General features: G+C 38.5%; 2 protein-coding genes across 3 annotated transcripts; one reads left to right on the top strand and one right to left on the bottom strand.

Moving 5' to 3' along the window:
* The first annotated feature begins 360 nt into the window (after positions 1-360).
* On the top strand, positions 361-10,150 carry tmem54a (transmembrane protein 54a). Its single transcript, XM_088353802.1, has 6 exons — positions 361-526; positions 3,858-4,054; positions 7,276-7,335; positions 9,023-9,217; positions 9,638-9,775; positions 9,838-10,150. Exons 1-6 carry the CDS (start codon positions 514-516, stop codon positions 9,970-9,972), a joined length of 738 nt encoding a protein of 245 aa, XP_088209928.1. The 5' UTR covers positions 361-513; the 3' UTR covers positions 9,973-10,150.
* A 1,591-nt stretch (positions 10,151-11,741) lies between these two features.
* LOC148351522 (putative histone deacetylase 1-B) lies at positions 11,742-20,310 on the bottom strand. 2 transcript variants are annotated; one of them, XM_088353800.1, is made up of 14 exons: positions 20,132-20,310; positions 19,421-19,533; positions 17,440-17,557; positions 17,280-17,354; positions 17,061-17,199; positions 16,101-16,242; positions 15,933-16,025; positions 15,762-15,870; positions 15,551-15,691; positions 15,244-15,352; positions 13,996-14,126; positions 13,748-13,918; positions 12,271-12,322; positions 11,742-12,203 (listed from the first exon to the last, which is right to left on the bottom strand). In XM_088353800.1, exons 1-14 carry the CDS (start codon positions 20,178-20,180, stop codon positions 12,176-12,178), a joined length of 1,470 nt encoding a protein of 489 aa, XP_088209926.1. In that variant the 5' UTR covers positions 20,181-20,310; the 3' UTR covers positions 11,742-12,175. The 2 variants fall into 2 exon arrangements, with proteins under 2 accessions (XP_088209926.1, XP_088209927.1); XM_088353801.1 differs by having other exon boundaries at positions 13,766-13,918; positions 20,132-20,307.
* Positions 20,311-21,522: the final 1,212 nt, after the last annotated feature.

Genomic DNA, 21,522 nt, shown 5'->3' with positions numbered 1-21,522 from the left:
CAGTGAATGCGTCACACACACAAATATAAACGTAACGTAATTAAAGATTTGTTTCATGCAATTATGTCATTAGGCTGTTGAAAAAATAAAGAGGGACATGCATCTACAAGAACACGACATTGTACATGAAGTAGTACTACGTTATGTTCGGTTTTATGACTGGTTCGCCTCATCCGGTACGCGCATACTCATGCAGGGCGGTGCAAGCTTCTTCCTCTAACGATATACTTGCAATAAAAACACAAATAAAATCGACTGCTTTATTAAAAGAATAAGATATAAAAGAATAAATTTTTCAACTCCTACACACACAAGCTCACATACGCACTTAAAATAAAAAAAGTGTACAGTAATGCATAGAGGCGGAGCTTCCGCTCAGGTGAGGAAGTTGCAGGTGAGCGTCGGTTAAGAGAAACAAGTCGCTCACTAAAATGACGCTTTTTCCTTAAAAGCTTTCAGAAATGAGAGCACTTCAACATTTCTCGCGTAAAAGAAAGGAATACGACTTCAATCATGGTGAACTGCGGTATGTTTACGACGATTCTGTTTTGTTTTTTGGACTTGGAATGACCGGGGCAACCTTCTGTCTTTAGGCGTGGTCTTTTTTTCTTTTTATTTGAATTGTGAAGAAGCTCCAAATATATTGTTTAAAAGCTTTTTCCTTTTCTATTTTCCCCCTTTTTTAGTAAACCAAATGACTCGCATCATTCAGACAAACCTACGATGTAAACTTAAATGTGTAATAACCACGGCATAGAAGCGCCGTAGAATCGGAACAATGTATTACTTACTCCATTTTTAGTTTGAAGTAAGTAAGTAGCAGGGGTCATCAAACTACGGCCAACAGATTTAATCCTGCCAGCAAGACGATTCTGAGAGAAGCATAAGAACAAAAAAAAGCCGCTTGTAGTCAATCGACGACCTGTAGTTTTTAATACGTCCACGGGCTGTCGCCAAAGCCACATGTCACTCAACCCATTGTAGTTGTACAGTATATGCTGACAGGTGACTACCATCTATTAAACGGAACATTTAGGCAAACGCCTATCTCAATGTTGTTTTAAGTCTTAGTTTAAGACACGGGCTCAGGACCGCCGAGGGTTTGAATCCAGCCTGCCAGTCAAAGCTTAGAGAAACAAAAGACAGAAAAAAGCTGTGGTTTGAAATCTGTCCGCCTTGTCAAAGACGGGCACCACCACAAAGAAACTGGAGCTGTATTTTTTCATCTCCCTCTCTCATTTTCACACTCTTTCTAACTTGGTCGCTTTGACTCTCTTTTTCCTTTGTCTTGCTCTTTCTTTTTTCCTGTCTCTTTCTGCCTCTCTTTGTTTCACTCTTTCTCAAAGTGTCTCTCTTCATTCCTTTTTCCCCTCTCTCGCTTTCTTTCTATTTGTCTCTCTTTCTCTTCCTCTCATCCCCCCTTTTCTCACCCTCTCCCTTACTCTCTCTCTCTTTGTCTCTTTCTCTTGCCCCCCCTCTCCCCTTTCCCCTCTCTTTGTTTCTCTCTGTTTTCTGTTTTTTTTCTGTCTCAAAGTGTCTTTCTTTCTTTGTGTCTTTGTTTTTTCCGTTATTTCGTTATTTCTTTATCTCTTTGTTTCTTTCTTTATTTGTTTCTTTTTTCTTTCTTTCATTCTTTGTTTCTTTCTTTCTTGTATTCTTTCTTTCTTGTATTCTTTCTTTCTTTCTTGTGTTCTTTCTTTCTTTCTTTCTTGCATTCTTGCATTCTTTCTCTCTGTATTTGTCTCTTTCTCTCTCTTTCTCTCTCATTGTCTCTATTTTTCTTTCATTCTCTATTTTTCTCACTTTCTCTCTGTCTTTGTCTTTTTCTCTCTGTCTTTGTCTCTTTCTGTCTTTGTCTTGTTCTCTCTCCCTCTCTCTCTCTCTCTCTCTCTCTCTCTCTCTCTCTCTCATTCTCTCTATTATTCTATCATTCTCTATTTTTCTCTGTCTTTGTCCCTGTCTTTGTCTCTTTCTCTCTCATAGTCTCTCATTTTCTCTATTTTTCAATCAATCTCTATTTTTCTCTCAGTCTCTCTCTCTTTCTCTTTCTCTTTCTCTTTCTCTTTCTCTTTCTCTTTCTCTCTCTCCCTCTTTCTTTCTCTTTCCCTTTTCCCTCTTTAATCTACCAGTCCGGCCTCGTGAGAAGGGTTTTTCAACAATGTGACCCCTAAACTCAAACGAGTTTGACATCTCTGGTTTAAGGCAATACATTCTCAGTCACCTGGATTTCTTAGCCCGTGCCCCTTCTTCGAAACCTCATAAAAACAAACTTTTTCCATTGAGCTCACGGCCAACACGTTATTTAAGATTAATATAATTTATCAAGATATTGGATTTTATGCAATAAAACACTTATGAAGTTACCCAATTGCTCTGTAGTTTTCAATGGAAATTGTAAATGAATATATTTATTTGCATATGTTTTAAAACCAATTGGATGAACCATCCTATTTATAAACAAATACTGTAGACAATGAAACACAACTTGTGCAGGTTGTTGCAAACATGAAAAAATGGATTGGCTTATGTTATCTATATTCCTTATATATTGTTGATGTATCAGATTTAAGAGTCTCTATCGAATAAACAAACAAATACATTAATCAAGCAATTTTCTTGGGCAATTTTTTTCAAACCAAAATTTTGCGAAACCCCTGTCATAAAGAGACAGTGCGTATAATTTAATGTCTCCTATGTATATACTGTATATGTGATGCGATTGTAGTTTGAAATCCAAGACTGAACCGTTTTAATCATCACTTGGCGTGTGAATGCCAGTAAGTAATAATATTTTGACACAAAACAAAGAACTTGTTTTGCAAGTTCTTTGCGCAAGCCAACTCCATAAATGTGAAGACGCCTCAACCAACTTTGTAAGCACAGAAATTCCTGTTACCTAGGAAGCTCAGTTCTTATAAAAATGAATGTTTATATCTGTCATGATTACTGATTTGACTGAGCTGTGCCCGCTCCTTTGGCGCCAACTGCCTCAGACTCTGGTTGGTTCTCTGTCCCTATTTAAACCCTCTACTATCTGTCCCCTTTTGTCAGTCCGTCTTTGAACCTCTGTTAAGACTAGGAAAGCCTTTTTCGATCCTGACTCCCACCTGTTTTTTGCTCATGCCTGTCCCCCGGCTTTGACCCGTTTTTGATCTGAACACGTCTACTCTCTTTTCCTGTCTTACGATTGCTTTTGACCTTGACCACGTTTTTGCTGTCCTGTCCCGGCTACTGACCCGTTTTTCCATTCCTGACACCGCCATCGCTCGCCCCGGAAGTCCCACTTCCGCGTTCAGAGCAAACTGCTTCCCGCGCCCAGCTTTCACCGGATCGTGGGTGCAACCCTTTCCTTTCTTCCAATAAAACCTAGGAGAAGCGCTACACAAGTGGGTCCTGTCTAGAAAAGAGAGTAGACGTGGTCGGATCAAAAACGGGTCGAAGCCGGGGGACAGGCATGAGCAAAAAAAAAAAACAGGTGGGAGTCAGGGTTGAAAAAGGCTTGCTTAGTGTCAACTGAGGTTTGCAGACGGACTGACAAAAGGGGACAGAAGGAGTGGGTTTAAATAGTGACAGGGAGCCAATCATAGTCCGAGGCAGTTGGCGCCAAAGGAGCGGGCACAGAGTCAAATCAGTAATCATGACACTATCATAATTCATGTTTTTTGTTGTTGTTTAAATAATAATTAAGTTGATATTGATTTTTTTGTTTTTTACTACTAGAAGACGCTAATAATACAAACTGTCCATTAAGGAACAAGAAAATTAAAAAAAGCAGATACATGCGCACAAAATTCGCTTACGAAGTATTTTTAATGAGTTACTTCCGTCCAGTGCTAAATACTTGCGTATTTGTGTAGGAGTGTGCTGCGCCAACCTGAAAGACAACAAAACGCTGATGAAGATGGGCTTGGCGCTGGTGCTGGTGGGCCACGTCAACTTTCTGCTCGGCGCCCTGGTGCACGGGGCCGTCTTGAGGCACATCAGCGTGCACGCCCAGGCCCGCATTTTAGTCTACGCCATCACTAATGTCATCGCCATAGTGGCCGGACTAATGGTAAAAACCTTTGACATGCAATCATTTATATCAATGTTGTTTTGCATATTTGAATAGTACTGTTATTTCTGGGATGGATTGGTGTTTTTGCTCAATTCCAAAATTGCCTGTTAGAGTTTTTATTTATGTATTTATTTACTTTTTGTTCTTGTCAGTCAGGGGAGGCAGTGAGGCTGTCATCATGGAAATATAAAATTATGATAGTTTAAATAGACTGTATGTATTGAATGTCAACAATTTTTAGCATTTAACTTTTTAAGTTTTTGATAGGCAGCACGGCAGCGCAGTGGTTAGCGCATGTGCGGCACAGTTCATGTCTTGGGAACCTCCTGCGTGGGTTCAAATCCAGCTCCAGACTTCCTGTGCGGGGTTTGTATGTTAAACATGCATTTCAGGTGAATTGGTCGGTCCAAATTGTCCCTCGGTGTAAATGAGCGAGTGAGTTGTCTGTGCCCGTGTGCCCTGCGATTGGCTGGCAACCAGTTCAGGGTGTCCCCTGCCCACTGCCTGATGATTGCTGGGATGGGCTCCAGCACCCCTGCGACGCTACTGAAGATAAGCGGTGTAGCTAATGAGATGATACGAGACGAGACGAGACGAGATGATATATATATATATATATGTTTTACAGTGGCTTACGAAACTATTTGGGCCCCCTTGAACTTTGTGACCTTTTGCCACATTTCAGACTTTAAACATAAAGATATAAAACTGTAATTTCTTGTGACGCATCAACAATAAGTGGGACACAATCATGAAGTGGAACACACTTTATTGGATATTTTAAACTTTTTTTAACAAATAAAAATCGAAAAAGTGGGTGTGCAAAATTATTCAGCCCCATTGAGTTTATACTATGTAGCGCCACCTTCTGCTGCGATTACAGCTGCAAGTCGCTTGGAGTATGTCTTTAGCAGTTTTGCACATCGAGATACTGATATTTTTGCCCATTCCTCCTTGCAAAACAGCTCGAGCTCAGTGAGGTTGGATGGAAAGCGTTCGTGAACAGCAGTTTTCAGTTCTTTCCACAGATCCTCAATTGGATTGGGGTCTGGACTTTGACTTGGCCATTCTAACACCTTGATATGTTTTTGGTGAACCATTCCATTGTGGCTTTTGCTTAATGTTTTGGATCATTGTCTTGTTGGAAGACAAATCTCCGTCCCAGTCTTAGGTCTTTTGCGGACTCCATCAGGTTTTCTTCTAGAATAGTATTTGGCTCCATCCATCTTCCCATCAATTTTAACCATCTTCCCTATCCCTGCTGAAGAAAAGCAGGCTCAAACCATGATGCTGCCACCACCATGTTTGACTGTGGGGATAGTGTGTTGAGGGTGATGAGCTGTGCTGATTTTATGCCAAACATAACGTTTTGCATTGTTGCCAAAAAGTTGGATTTTGGTCTCATCTGACCAAAGCACCTTGTTCCACATGTTTGTTGTGTCTCCCAGGTGGCTTGTGGCAAACTTTAAACAACACTTTTTATGGATATCTTTAAGAAATGGCTTCCTTCTTGCCACTCTTCCATAAAGGCCAGATTTGTGCAGTATACGACTGATTGTTGTCCTCCGGACAGATCCTCCCACCTCAGCAGTAGACGTCTGCTTTTCATCCAGAGTGATCATGGGCCTCTTGGCTGCATCTCTGATCAGTTTTCTCCTCGTATGAGCTGAAAGTTTAGGGGGGCGGCCCGATCTTGGTAGATTTGCAGTGGTCTGATACTTCTTCCGTTTCAATATTATTGCTTGCACAGTGGGATGTCTAAAGCTTGGGAAATCTTTTTGTATCAAAATCCAGCTTTGAACTTCTCCACAACAGTATCTCGGACCTGCCTGGTGTGTTCCTCATTCTTCATGATGCTCTCTGCGCTTTAAACAGACCTCTGAGACTATCACAGTGCAGGTGCATTCATACAGAGACTTGATTACACACAGGTGGATTCCATTTATCATCGTCAATCATTTTGATCAACATTGAATCATTCAGAGATCCTCACTGAACTTCTGGACACAGTTTGCTGCACTAAAAGTAAAGGGGCTAAATAATTTTGCACACCCACTTTTTTGTTTTTTATTTGTTAAAAAAGTTTAAAATATCCAATAGAGTGTGTTCCACTTCATGATTGTGTCCCACTTATTGGTAATGCTTCACAAGAAATCACAGTTTTATATCTTTATGTTTGAAGTCTGAAATGTGGCAAAAAGTCACAAAGTTCAAGGAGGCCAAATAGCTGAAAACCATTTAATCGAAAAAATATAATTCAAACCTAAATAGCTGTAAAACACATTCAAAGAGTACCTGTGCTCAAAAATACAGTAATACAGATGAATAGGATAATATCAATTAAAAAAATGCAGGTTTATTATGAGCAGTTACCATGGCGGAAGTTGGCAGTTGCCAACAGAGAACCGATATTGGTTCAAGGCAGACCTGGGAACTCCAGTCCTCAAAGACCACATTTCCTGCCTGGTTTTTGAGGTTTCTCTGCTCCAATACAGCTAATTCCAAGCTCTTGCTAGCTTGCAAACGAGCTGTTCGTTTGTATCATCTGTGTTAAAGAAGAGAAACCTCCAAAATCATGCAGGACATGCCTACCTCGAGGACCGGAGTACCCAGGTCTGGTTTAAGAAGTTATGGAGATAGGTGTGGGAGGAGTAAGGGAGCAGGACAGAATGATGATGAAAAAGTAAGGCACGCAATTCTCTTTCCTCAGGGCGGGGGGCGATAGTGAGACCAATAATTCTGGTTTGGCGCACACTTGATCCCCAAACAATTGAATTAGGAATATTATTAGCTAGCTAACTGCTAGTCAAGCCGCCCGGTATTTTTATCTCATTGTAGGACTTTTTAATATTGGAGAATTACTTTTCCATTGGTGTTTGTATTCAAAAGGAGCAGGACATAGACTTCCTTTATAAATTAAGACAATATGCTAGTTTATATACTGTATTTCTTTCTTGTTCAACCAATCAAATGATTAATAGGGTTGTAAGTTCGTTATTTGTAGATCCGACTGCGCCTCGCCAGACAAGAACCTCACCGCACGTCACTGGTTCTTATCCTAGCCCTAGATTAAGCTTAGGACCAAACAAAAACATCGTGGGTTCCATTATTTTTTATATGTATATTCCGGTTAGGGTCTTAACACCTTTAACACTGACTTAATTTGAAAACATGGAAATATGAACATGTAAAACTGCTCTTGTTTGTATTCTTCTCAGGGAATCATTGGTGGAATAATTGCAATCGTCTTGTCCAAAAACAAGAAAAGCAGAGTTTTGGTGAGAAATGTTTTACTTTCCTTTGCTTGTTTCCATCAAACTTGCATTTTGCCAAAAAAAAAACTACAATGGGACCACCGAAGCCAAACAATCTATTCCAGGATACTAGTTATTGTCTACAAATCTAGATTGCCATAACAAACATGTTCAAACAAAAGTATTTTACTTTTGCGGCTATCTAGTTCAAAACAACCTTGGAGCCTTGAAAAAAATAGGTTAACATTTTGGGTGAAAAGGAGTCAAATGACATTATTTTTAAAAAAATGTCTCTTTTTTTTTTACAATTTTGATTGGCAGGTTTTTTTTTTTACAAAATGGCTGTTGATGTTTTCTTCTTCAATACAAAACGACCTAGCTTTTGTGAGTTGTTTTTAAGTTTTTGTTTTCATCCATTCACTGTTAGAAAATTGCCCTTAGGCATGGTGACAAACAATGCCGGAGTGAGTAATTGGAAAGTACAGGATATTTCCGGAAGGAATCTCATGTCTAGGCGGAGTTTGGGCTGGCTCGATGAGAAAAATCGTTTTAACATGTATCTGTCACTTGCACTATCAAACCTTACTCTGCATTCATTCTCTAGTCAGATATTTGGCCACGTTCAGCCCAAAAGATGAGGTGAGTTTTACCATCTGGGGCAATTCTTCCCTCCCAAATTTGGAGTTGGTTTGGCCCGCCACTCTTCCTTTGTTTCGGTAAAATAAACACAGACCTACGCGAGTGATATGAGTCAGGTACAATGGACGGCAGAAGGTTGGTAGGTCTGGGGTCAGCAAGAGACTCTTGAAGTGTTTCCCTGATACTGTTCCAAAATGTTTACAAATTAAAAAAAAACTGGAGGAGGGGAACATACTTTTTCTTTTAATATGGTTTCTGTTGGTATACAGCGTTACACTAACCAACGTTTTCCAATGCTGGTAATAATAAATGAAATATTACATTTTCAACTCCAGGATTTACTACTTAACTATGAGACAAAAGAGAAATTGCCTCCTTTGCTCGTATTCCTCCCTCCCGTTTTACCTGTGAGAGCCCAGCAGAGCGGAAGCTCCGCCTCTTAAAGCAACAGCGTCACAATTTAACGCTGTACTCCTAATTTCAACAAATAAACCGCATTAAACGGGTAAGAGCACAATACTGTCATAAGCTGTTTTCATGAAGTGATTTCTGATTTTTGTTAATACATATTTTGAAATGACACTTGGATATATGATTTATGATTTGTTGCTCAGGCCCAAGGATGGCTGATTTTAGTATCGAGAGAGAGAGAGTGAGTGAGAGAGAGCATTTATATGACGCTTTTCAAGTCAATGAAGACTTCCCAAAGCGCTTTACAGTGTGCTTCACACTTACCCATTCACACACACCAATAGGGAGTCAGTCATGCAAGGCGCCAACCTGCTTATTGGGGGCATTAGGGATTCAGTGTCTTGCCCAAGGACACTTTGACATAACAAGGAGGATCCGGAAATCAAATGAAACATCTGCATGTATATTCATAAATGCAAACAAGATAGCTCTACATTATACCACATCCCCCCCCCCCCCCCCCCCCCCAATGTTCTGAATTTGAGACTCTAACAGCATATACAAAAAACATCAGTCAATGCCTACACCTGCACGATATCGGTCTTTTTTTGCCATATCGTGGCAATTTCACGGTTACCCTTTTTTTGTGATGTCATTGTAGAAGTGGGTCCTGCTGGTGTTCAGCTTCATAGCAGGGCTCTTGGCCATCTCCTCCACTTTGGGCCTGATCACTTCCGTGGTCACTGCCATCGTTCACAGGGGACGAAGCCTGCTGACCCACTGCACTCAACTCAGACTTGGTGTCGGATCTTCCAGCATCACCTATGAATGTCCTTTTGACCCCACCCGCATCTACGTGAGGACAATTTGTTCAGTTAACCTGTGTCCAATGCGTGTTGAGATTAAAGACGCAAAAAACAACCCAAAGAGCCGGTTAGGACTTGAAAGAGACTGTTATTTTTAGTGAGCAGAGCCAAAGAAGCCGGTTCTCGAAAAACTCTACTGACTTTACTCAACTTCGTTCTACTTCGACATTGACTTCAAAATACTGCATTCAGAACACAGCACCAAGAGAACCCGTGTATTTTTAATTTCATGCACTGTAACCTTGACTTAATTGGCTTTTTAATTAGCAATTTCAAGCCCTGATTTTTGTGAACAGGCTAGATTTTCTTGTGCATGAAAAAGCTCTGGGTAGTGCGCAATTGTGCACACACGCAGCTTAGCGGGAACATTGCCTGTGTCAGCTCAATCCTCAACCCTTTTTCCTCCTCAGAGTACTACAATCATTCTGTGGGTTCCGCTTATCCTGATGTCCGTGCTGGAAATGGTGTTTTCCTTCCGCTGCTTTGCTGCCTGTATGTCATTCCTGTACCTGTGTCCATGCAGGCGGAGACCGACAATCGCAAAAAGGGTAAACTCAACTTTTATTTGCATTACATGGGAAGATCTTCAAGTGTTCTTGTGTTAATTCAGGTCCGCATTCAGAGGGCAGCCCATTCCCCCCGATCGCCACCATCTGAGCAGCCCAGCGAACTTATCGAACCTGTGGAGCAAGATGAGTTGCTAGGAACTGGCGGTACTGCAACAGAGCAGAGCCATTGGCTCTAAACTCATGGAATCAAATGTGTGTTAAAATTATTCATTCACTTTACTATTAGGAGTGGTAAAGACAGTTTATGTCTTGAATGTGTTTCCTATATATACACAACTCTTTTTAACACTTCTTAAAAATATTGGCATTACCTGTATATGTAATGAGATTTTATATTAAAACTGGTAATACTTGGGTGGTCTGATTTTTCATTTCAGTTTTTAGTGATTGCGTAATATTTGACGAGAAGATGTTGCCGTTTTGAGTAGTGCAAGGGTGGCAAACCCGGTCCTCGAGAGCCACGTGTGCATGTTTTTGGAGTTTTTCTGCTCCAATCCAAGTGATTCCCATCTTGCTAACAAGCTGAAATTTTGCATCCCCCGAGTAGGAAGAGAGAAACCTCCAAAACATGCAGCTTGAGGACCGGGTTTGCCAGCCCTGGCGTTGAGTAACTGAAAAGATGTAACTAGTTTTACAAAGCACTAAGTATGCTCACTATAGAGCAAGGGTCAAGAACATTTTTGACTCAAAAGCCATAAAAGCTAAGATATTATGATTTTTTTTTTTTTTTTTGAGAGCGCCACACCATAAGTTTGAAGACAAATTAGAACAAAACCGCCAAATCTGCTCTCCAGAAAAAAGCTAATTCTTCAGCACATTTCATTGTGTGATGTGTGATAAAATGTATTAAATGGTAATGCCAAAATAATACTGCACACCACTTAAGTATCTGCGGCAGGGAGGCACCTTTTAAGTGTTGAAGCTTATTTTTGTCCCAAATAATTGTTACAAAACAAGGTGCAAGCAAAGTTCTTTTGTAAAAAAATAAAATAAAAAAATGCAAAAAAGGATACCAATGTATTTACCTTCAGTGAAAATGACGCTGGGCGAGGAGTGCGCGCCCTGTGTATACCTATTCCTCCTGTTCACCCAATAAAATTGCTCTAGGTGTATTGCTAGAGCTTTTGGGTAATTAAAGACTTGTGTGGCTTTTCACCAGTGTCTCAACAATTAACAAATTGTTTCATTAACTTCCATACAAAGGATTATTTAGCAATTTACAGCCAAAAAGGTTCCTTGGTGGGACACCATGACTGTAAACTGTAATTAAAATTGTGTCCTAAACGTACTGGACCAAAGCTTTGTCCATTCAGTGTAATCTCTGCTTCGCACGTCTGAGATTAGTTCTGTATGAAACATGAATTCACTGCGCAATTTTCAACTAAACTCTGCGCCATATGTACTAATGAAAAGAGCTATACGAGACTCGTGAGGCATAGGTTCCCGACCCCTGCTATAAAGACCTAAGGTGACAAAGCACACGTTTCCCCCCAAAGAAATTGTCCTGCAGATGGAGGGTAATCATGTCGGCTCACTCTTGTGAGCCTCATTCTATGGAAAACACAATCATTTTTGCTGTATGAGTATTACAATTTCACATTTATACAATAGTCTATGTATTTTTGCTTATTATTTCTTGACTTTTTTTAACCACTAGGAAGCGATAAATAATAGACTGTCACTTTAAATGATTATGAAGTACATAGGAGGGGAACAATCTTCAGTCTGTGGCCAATTTTCAAAAGATTGCTGCAGATAATTCAATCATTAGGCAGGACTGTGGGTTTCAAAGATTAAAATGATTTGTCAATCCATTAGCCAATCAGAATACGGTTCTAATTTAGTGTATGAATTGTAATTTGTTTCATTGAAATGGCACAAATGTGCCACTAATCTTTCGGAACAGGGCTTCAAATTACAACAGGAAAAACTACTGAGACAGAAGTGTCATAGAAAAGACTCTATTATACAAACATGCAAGAACTATTCCCTCAAAGGTACAGGATATAATTGGGACTGATGATGTGTTATATAAAAAAAAGGGTCCAAGTTATCATTTAAATAAGTTAAATTAATGAGTTATAAAAACTATGCATGACAAGTCATTTGAACCAGTTTCCAAAATTACAGAATGCATATGTGGGCGCATGAAAGGTTTTGGTGAAGATGAAAAACTTACAAAATACTTTTGCTGACTTTAGCTTGAAATATTGGAAAAGTGTCAAAGGGGAGGGGGGAACGGAGGAAAAACAACAACTTCCAGTCCCGTCTTATAAACTATACCACCGAAGCAAACCCCCCACCCACAAAGTATAAAAAAGACAACGTTTCTTTAAGATCTTTTCTTTCCAGCGCTGGCCTCATTGGGTGCAGTGGATTTTAAGGTGTCTTCGACTCCTCTTTTGGCCTAAGGGGCAGCGAGTGACACCATTAAAACCACTTCCAGGACACTGGGTCAATAAGTGTTTGCTCACTTTGATGTGTCCATTTTCTCCTCTTCTGGTGCCTTCTCTTCTTCTTTTATTTCTGTAATTAGGAATAGGACACTGCTATAACAACTGATAAAAAGCCTGCAATTTTGTGCTTGTGGTGTAAATTAAACATAAAACTGAACCACATATGACATGTCCATGATGTAATAAACGTGTTTTAGGTCTCAAAATGAGCAAAAAGGATAATAATTCACAAGGATAATTCATTCACAAAAAAACATGAACGCAATAGGAACATTTCAATATATTGGGTTTTATAATATAAACAATTGTGTGTTCTATGTATGACAAAGTCAGATATTAGTTATTAAAATTAGGTGAAGCACAAGTTGTAACAAAGGCTGACAAACAAATCATAACATTTTTTTTAGTTTCCGCATTTGCCTATGTGGATTGGGGTACTACAATAATGATCCAAGCAGATGTTTAACAAGTAACATGACCCACCGGAATTATTGTGTGAAATAAAACAAAAACAATAAATAATTCTAGCAAAGGATCCTAATATCGGATATCTAACAACCAAAATAGAGCTGCAAGTCAAAAATGTTCATTCTGAAATTGTCGTCCATAATATATTCATAGGTTGTTGTTGTTTCAAACAGTTAATTGTAATCTTAAAGGGACTGTGTGTATTATTTGACCACTAAATGTCACTATAAGGTGTAGTGCTAAAAAGCACAAGGAAGAATACAAACCACAGAGATTCAGAGTGACCAAAACGTACTATTTTACTTTTTTTTGCCAAACCTTTTGAGTAGTACTCTTAGCAGAAAGATGTTGGATTTTTGCCCCTTTCTTTGGGTGAGGCCCGTGTTATGCAAGAAATTTGAATTCATCAACCCACCAGTAATTATAAAAATGCAAGTTTTTATGACAGTTCGTGTATTTTAGGTCAATGCTTAAATCTATAGGGGTTTTGTTTTAATACGGAAGCTGTTTTACCACTAGGTGGCGCTAAATAATACAATGTCCTTTTAAGTTTATTAATGATACTCATTTGTAGACAAACCATTGTGTGCTTTAATCAATTTTGTTCAAAAAAAAAAAAAAAATCCTCCAAAATAAAATTGAAGAAGTCGCAGGTTCGATTTCCGGCTCCCCCGTGTTATATGTCGAAAGGTCCTTGGGCAAGACACTGAATCCCTAATGCCCCCAATAAGCAGGTAGGCGCCTTGGATGGCTGACACTGCTATGGGTTATAGTTAGTGTGTAAAAGGGAAAAGTGTGAAGCACATTGTAGAGCGCTTTGAGAGGTCTTCATTGACTTGAAAAGCGTTATATAAATGCAGAACATTTACATTTAACTTTCTGAAAGTCCGTCCATTTATTTAGTGCAGGTATCTTAAACGGTTTTGAAGGTAATGGAGTGAAAAAATAAATGCAAGAAAATCTCAATTTTCCACCCATGAAGATCCTTTGGCCAGTGTCAAAAAAAAAAGAAAAAAAGAATAAATACCTTTTATTTCCTCCTCACCTTTCTTCTCCTTTTCTTCACTTTCTTTCTCTCCTTCAGTCTTGGCGCGTTTTGCCTTCTTGAAGTTGGTCGTGTTTCTACGACCTCCTTCGCCTTCATCTTCGGAGTCAGAGAACTCTTCCTCGCAAGCTATCCTCTTGTCATGAGCTCGGACTGAAAACACAAAAGGACGTTTGAATTCAAGCTATGGCACATTTATGAGATTGACACGCACGAATACAAATTCATACTTGAGATGCGTTTGTTGGGATCTTCCTCTTCCTCGTCGCCACTATCCTCTTGTACGGCGTCCTCTGGGATTGCCTGCATCTGCACCCCTGGAGCGTGGGGCAGCATGCGCAGGTTCTCAAATAAACGCTGCCTGGGAGGACAATAGGTCAGATCTTTAGAATTTCTTTACAATTTCTCAGATCCTGTCTCAAATGACAAATAAGGGACTTAGAAAGAAAAAAAATTCTCCAGAAACGTGTTAAAAATGTTATGAAATAGAGGACATGAGAATAAGGATGACTGTTGTGACATACTTCAGAGTAAATTCTACATGGACTATAAATATAAAATGGATCCTCAGTAGAGGCCAAATATCGACAGTCATATTTCAGAATGGAAAGAGGATTTGGGCGAATGCGTTTTCCCCAGTGGCATCTAGGAGTGCCATGTTTTAATTGAAAGTGGTCCTAGACAATGTTAAATAAAAATATATGCAAACAAAGTAAGACATCATTAACAACTTTTTTTCCATGAAATTTGGTATGAATAAAACTGTTTAATATTTGTCACAATCAACTATTAACATTTTCAATACAAAAATTAACATTGCTCGATGCCCCCCCAGATTTTCGTACTTTTCAAAGAAAATGTATATTTTGCTATTAAACCGGCATAGTTAACTATGGAAGAGTATTGGCAATTGGTAGCTTTGTCACAGTGTAATTTTCTCTCACCTCTTTCAACCCCTTTCTTTTACTTGAAACTAGCATGCTATTTCCGGAGACTAGTGTCTTCCATGCTAAAAACTACAGCATCCATTTTATGTGCAAAAAGTTAACCACGTCTTCTCTGCCGGAAGATTTTCTAGCAAAAAGAGTCTCTTCTACCCACTAAGCTGGCGTCTAGTTGTGCGACAAAACCATGACAAATAAATAATTTATGGTTGAGTTTCATGCCAAAATGTGGCTTATTTCACACCAAAAACTAACATCGTAATTGACTGTAATCGTGTTTTGTCTCTTCTGACCACCTAACTCATTAGAGCCGTAGATACATATGTAACTTTTTTTTTCCCCCCAAAAAAGTTACCGGACAGAGTCCAATGCGGCTTACCTGTCTTTATCTCCTGCGTTTTATACTTGAGTGACTTAAATTCACGAAAATACATTATATACTTTTGAGATGAATGTACCAAAAAACCTCTTTCTTCAAATTGCACACAAGTGAGAAACGGTTAAAGCAGGAATAGTCCAGTGTAGTAGACTTACTTTATTTTCTCCAGGTAGTCATTGGTGTTCTGGTTGGTCATGTTAGAGGGGCTGATGTGCAGCTTGAAGTCTGGTCCAAAGTACTCAAAGTAGTCATTGTATGGGAGTTCTGGGCATTAAAATGGATTTTTAAAAAATACAGATAAATAATAATTTAGGTTTATCCACATTTGCCAAAGGCTGATATTAGTAATTCAATGGGCAGAAAGTATGAATGTAATTTTGAAGAATTTAGCTAAATAAATATGAACAGATACTAAAATATACACATTATTCCATAATCTACACTATTTAAATACACACGTACCATTAGGAATTGATGTATCAAGTGCTACAGCAGTTTCATAAGTCCAGCAACGTGCAACATTTCGGATGGTGTAGCCTCCTCCTCCCAGCATGAGAAGCGGCAAGTTGAAGCTTTTCATGTATTCAACACACTTGGCATGACCTGAGGAACACACGTGGCTAGTCAAAAAAATGCCTCTTGAGGTGTCATCAAAGCAAGCACGCCTCCTTACCTTTAATGGTGAGGTTAAAGCAGCCAAGTCGATCCCCTGACAAAGAATCGGCGCCACATTGCAGAACCACAGCACTGGGCTGGTACATCTCCATCACCTTGGCCATGATCTACACAAGACATCTGCTTAAAAACACTTCTTTCCACCAGACCTCATGTCTTATCTACTCACAGGCTTGAATATGGCTTCATAAGACTCGTCGTCAATCCCATCTCTCAGAGGGTAATTCACAGCATAATATTTTCCCTTCCCAGCACCAATGTCCTGCAAAGGACAAATAGAGTTGTCACTACAGTATTTAGTCTTTTTGAAAGTCTGTGTTGCTTTTCAAGTACATACTCTCAGGTCGCCAGTTCCAGGGAAGTACTCTCCATACTTGTGGAATGACACAGTCATGACACGGTCTGTCGTGTAGAAGGCCTCCTCCACTCCATCCCCGTGATGGATGTCAATGTCTATGTAGAGAACTCGCTGGTGGTACCTAAAAAAAGAGCAGCAGAATTCATTATTCCTTTACTGTTGGAACATTGTAAAAGCATGGGAAATAGATTATTCTGCACAAAAAAGAACACACATAGGCAAAGACTTATAAATAATTTTTCAATTATTTTGCATTTCACTAGTTTCTCATTTTTTCGCTAACAAGAAAAATCCACTTTGAAGTAACACAATCTTATTTAGGAGATCGCAGATCATTTTTCTTATTTTGAGATAAAAAAATAACAGTACTTGAGCAAAACAATCTACTATCAAATTTGCTTATTTTAGGTATCAATTTTCACATTATACCACAATAACCAGTAAAAAAATACATTTAAAAAAGGTACCATTTTCTTTGAATGGTGTAAGATTAGGTTTTAGTGTTTTTCCTCAAACTATTTAGTACATCAGACACACAATGCTTTTGCGCGAAAAAAAAAAAACTAAATCCAATATGACCCCAATTAATCTTCATACTGCACCTATATAAATGACATTTTTGTCCCATCAGCAGAACATTCTAAGTGTGTTTTAGACTTCGTTTACTAACAAAATAAGAAAATGATCCTTAAAATAAGCATTTATTCTTTATTCAAAAAAATATTTTCTATCAAGATAATATTCTTCAAATGAACCACACAATGTCTTAGATAAGACAATTGACCTTATTATAAGTATAGTTCATTTTTTTTCTAGAACAAAAAAATATCTCACAACTCCAAAAAAAAAAAAAGATTTTTTCTGCCAGTGTTTATTTTCCATCACCCATTTTTTTTAAAAAAAACTGTTCCAAAAATTGTGGCAAAGCTGGGAACTCACTTGAGTAACTCAAGTATAGCAAGGACGATGTCATTGACGTAGCAAAACCCAGAGGCTTCTGACTTCTTGGCGTGATGCAGACCGCCCGCCCAGTTGATGGCTATGTCTGTCTGCTGTTTGTTCAACTTAACAGCACCGGCTGAAATAGAGGACATGAGAATAAGCAGCCTGAATTTAACACAGTACAATGACAAATGTGTGCCTCAACCAGCGTCTTACCAACAGAGCCTCCTCCAGAGAGCTGGCAGAACTCAAATAGACCATCAAACACAGGACAATCTTCTCCTACATTAACTGGGATAGAAAAATAAATTTAAAAAACTGAGTTGTGGGAAAAAAAAGAAGAAGAATACTGCAAAAACATCAAAATCAGTCTTACACCGCTGCATTTGCTTGCTGTATTCTGACATGTTGTCTGGACGGATTGAGCGTAGGAATTTGATGTAATCGTCACTGTGGTACTTGGTCATCTCCTCGCCGCTTGCTTTGTGCGGACGCTGAAAAAAATAAAATTTAAACCAGTTCAGTGCTACAGAAGCATGGTTCACAAAAGTATGTACATAAAAAGTGATAGAAACTGTTGGTTGGTCCTAATTTTTTGTAAACCAACTTGATTACATCACTTGTTTTGTAATAGTTGTAAAATATTTAATTGTAATAATTCCATAAAATAAAACATTATTACGGTTATTCTCAAGTGCAAAGGACGGAAAAATACAGAACTTGCTCATGTAGAGAAAAACCAAAATTCATACGTTATTTCTCAATTTTTTGGGGAAATAAGTTGCGGCTAAATGTCATTTTACTACTTGTTCATTGTACTATTGTTTTGATGCACGCTCAACAGTCGCACTACCTCATATTGGTTTTGCAAATCTATCCTAACATTCCTTAATATCTTCTTTTTCATTTTGTAAGTCTTTTTAACATCTTAATCCTGGAACTATGTCTAATCTTGCTGTAAACAATGTTAACTATATAACCAAGACAATTTTAACTAGAATTAAAAAGGGAATACTTTTACCCCCAAGGGGATATGAGGGAACCCCAGTGAGTACAAATGGATTCACATAAATTTAAACAGAACCATTCATATTTAAGTCATTTAATGTAATTTCAGGAAAATGTAAACATCCATCTTTAAAATAAGGTTATTTACAGAAAGCTGGTAATTTTAAAGAATAAGTTTATCATTTCTGGTAGTTGCAAAAACAAATATTTACGACAACCACTTAGGAGGACTTGCAAATGGGATATTATCATTGTTTATGTATAACATTGCAAAAAAAACTTAGGATATACTTCCAAAGGGGTATGTTACAAAAAGAGGTTGAGAACCGCTCACATAGTCTCAAAAAATAAATTCTTACACCCATTGGTAAATAATTCTGCATATTTGTGGTTTATTTTGTATTTTTTCTCTAATAAGAAACCACTTTTAGAATAGAATTTTATCTAGAAAATCAGATAAATTCTCACTTCAAGAAAAATACTTTAAAAAACGATTTACAGTCTACCAAGTTATACAAATTTGCCCTTAGAACTAATGCTTTATAATTTTACCATAATATCAGGTTAAAAGATTATCTTAAAAGGTGGTACAATTTTCTCCCAATATTGTAAGATAACGTTTTACAGTGCATTCACTAAAACTATGTTGATACAGCAAACACTTTATGATTTTCCTCCAAAATGCACACTGCACAAAATCCAATTATCCCGATTATTTATTGTACTGCATTATAATGAGAAATAGATTCATTACCCTATCGGCATAACATTTTGCTCATTTTGAGTATGTTCAAAGCACACATTCATATCATTCACGTGTTTCACGCAATACAGACTACATTTCTTTTTATACAATATTTGGGCATACAAAATGAGTCTGTGGCTAAAAAGGTCAGAAGTTATGTTCCAGTACACTGTATAACGGTTACACTATAATCCAAACATATATTGATTAGTTTATTATCTTGGCTGAATTTAGCATCAAGTTGCTTACATCAAAGCAGGTTATGTTTTGCTTGGCTCAGTTACTATGGTGATTTATTATTTTCAGCTAATTTGGTCCTGAGCAGGGTAACACCTAGGCTAAGATTATCCCCAGAGATGTATCTGGCAATATTACTGTCTAGCATGTGAATTGTAATGGGTTTTATACCCCCTCAAAAGAATTTCTCCAAGGATCTTAACAATTCACATTAGATTCCCCTTTTGACTTCACGACAACGAATTTCTCCCAAGGGTGAGATATTTTCATGCCTGAAAAGATGGGGATGTTATGAATACAGCGAGTTTAATTGAAATTTTGGGGTAGTGGGGATCGAAAAGAGATATTTCAAACTCAGAAAACCTACATATATCTCCATCTTTCTGTAGAGACCATAGTTGAGCAGCAGATTGTGTGTCATACGGATGCGGTGGGGCTTCATCGGGTGCCCCTGGCCATAGTAATAATTTCCAACATCACCTAGAATGAGAGTAAAATATTTCACAAGAGGCGGATACTTGTATCACCGCGCAGACAGTGCATTCCTGTGCAAAGCATTGGTGCGCAGAAGAGAAAGTCTTGAGTGTAAAGTATTGCACTTAAGAATTACATTTATATTTCTGACTACAATAAACACAAAGAGTCAGGGAACGATCACACACAGGGGCATTTATGTAAAATTGCATCGAAATCAACAAACGAGTTCCACGTTCTGCTAGCTTGCCGATCAATGAGCTACACGGATGCTAGCTATGCACAGTGTTGACAATGAAGCGCTTATGGCCATTGTTAGCTTAAGCAACAAATGAACACGGACACAACATGCCCATTATGCTCGGAATACGCCAATAACGCATGAAATTACAAGACATTTCCAACCATTAACAAAATAAAGCCAAATAAACGTGGTCCCTTGGAACTGGATTCAACAATGAAAGCAGCTCGAGCTTTCGGCTAGCTGCCGAGCTAATGTACACGATTGGCAAACGAGGAAATTAGGCAAGCATCTGATGGCGATAAACTGTCGGCTGCGTAAATCAGTGAGCACTTTAAGTACGCGAAGAAAGGTGGAACTCACCGTCATAGTAGTAGCAAACTTTTTTCTTTGTTCCTTGACTAAGCGCCATTTTCGTCCTTTTTGGTTGGCTTTGCTGCTCACCCGCGGGAGGCGACGGCGACTTAAGGACGAGGACTACTTGTAAAGCGTTCAAACGGATTGCGCGTTATTACGCGGTGACGCCTACAGGAGGCGCTAAATTCACACTGTTTCGCCGTTCTTCACATGTCCTCCTTTTTGTACTAAGAATGTTGACCCTAAAACATCAATTATTAGTGTTGTCAAATAGCACAAAAGTTTTGAAGATTAATACAATTTCAATGATCAAAGATTCAAGTCAATTCATATCTATTGGTATACCTACCTGTCCACCTCCACGGCTCCATACCCTTACAAACTGTCGTATATTCCCTTACAAAATAATCTTACGCCATATTTTTTCCCAAACGTGTTTATTAATGTAGTTTACAGGGTTGGGTAGGGTTACTTTAACTTGATTACTTTCAATTACTTTTGGATTACTCCAATACCAAATATGCTAATAAAAGACAAAAGAAACTAAATATGAATAAAATTACTGAATTTTGTGCAGGCTTGGGAAGTAACGAAATACATAGAACGGCAAAAATGATGTTGGCAAGCTGTTGGATTTATTTTCATTTTGTTTCGGCTTTTAACTAGGACAAAAAAGTACGATCACATAACACCGATTTTGGCTAACCTGCATTGGCTCCCAGTTAGCCTTAGATGTGATTTCAAGGTTCTCTTAGTATTATACAAAATCATACATGGACTTGCTCCCTCTTATTTTTCAGATCTGATTTGCCCCTATGTCCCGGTCCGAAGCCTACGATCTGAGAGTGCCGGTCTTCTGGTGATCCCATGAGCAAAGAAGTGTTCTGCTGGTTCGAGAGCGTTCTCCATCCGGGCACCGGTGCTGTGGAATGCTCTTCCCCCTGAGATCCGATCTGCAACCTCAGTGGAAATGTTTAAATCTAAGCTTAAGCTGGTTTAAGATCAGGTAATTGTGTAATTTTGTAACTGTAATCCTGTGCAGTCCTTTGAGACATTTTTTGTGATTAAGGGCTATATAAATAAATTTGACTTGACTTGACTTGACTTGGCTTAAAACTCACTTCTACTCCATAGCATATGAATAACCTACTCCTCTCGTCGGCTGAAAAATAGTCTGTGTAATATAGCGTAATAATCTGTGAAGCCCTTTGAGACTCTTCGTGATTTAGGGCTATACAAATAAAAATGACTTGACTTGACTTGACTTGTCGCATTTTATGTTAGTTTTGCCGGAGATCAAAGAGATCAAAGCCAGGAGAGAAAGCTTACCACCTGTTGTGAGTCATAATTTTATTCATATTTAGTTTATTTTGTCTTTTATTAGCATATTTGGTATT

The sequence above is a fragment of the Urocampus carinirostris genome, chromosome 15, assembly GCF_059441175.1.
Source record: "Urocampus carinirostris isolate Australia breed hairy pipefish chromosome 15, RoL_Ucar_1.0, whole genome shotgun sequence".
Taxonomy (NCBI): Eukaryota; Metazoa; Chordata; class Actinopteri; order Syngnathiformes; family Syngnathidae; genus Urocampus; species Urocampus carinirostris.
The sequence above is the reverse complement of the archived record's forward strand: the minus strand, read 5'-3'. Positions and strand labels throughout refer to the sequence as shown.

Excerpts from the sequence above, each read along its gene's own strand:
- tmem54a (XM_088353802.1), top strand. Across the intron at positions 7,336-9,022 it reads ACAAGAAAAGCAGAGTTTTG|AAGTGGGTCCTGCTGGTGTT; the intron begins GTGAGAAATGTT and ends ATGTCATTGTAG. Across the intron at positions 9,218-9,637 it reads TTGACCCCACCCGCATCTAC|AGTACTACAATCATTCTGTG; the intron begins GTGAGGACAATT and ends TTTCCTCCTCAG.
- LOC148351522 (XM_088353800.1), bottom strand. The coding sequence starts at position 20,180 with ATGGCGCTTAGTCAAGGAACAAAGAAAAAAGTTTGCTACTACTATGAC. Across the intron at positions 15,871-15,932 it reads ATGAAGCCATATTCAAGCCT|ATCATGGCCAAGGTGATGGA; the intron begins GTGAGTAGATAA and ends TGTCTTGTGTAG. Across the intron at positions 15,353-15,550 it reads TGATACATCAATTCCTAATG|AACTCCCATACAATGACTAC; the intron begins GTACGTGTGTAT and ends TTTAATGCCCAG.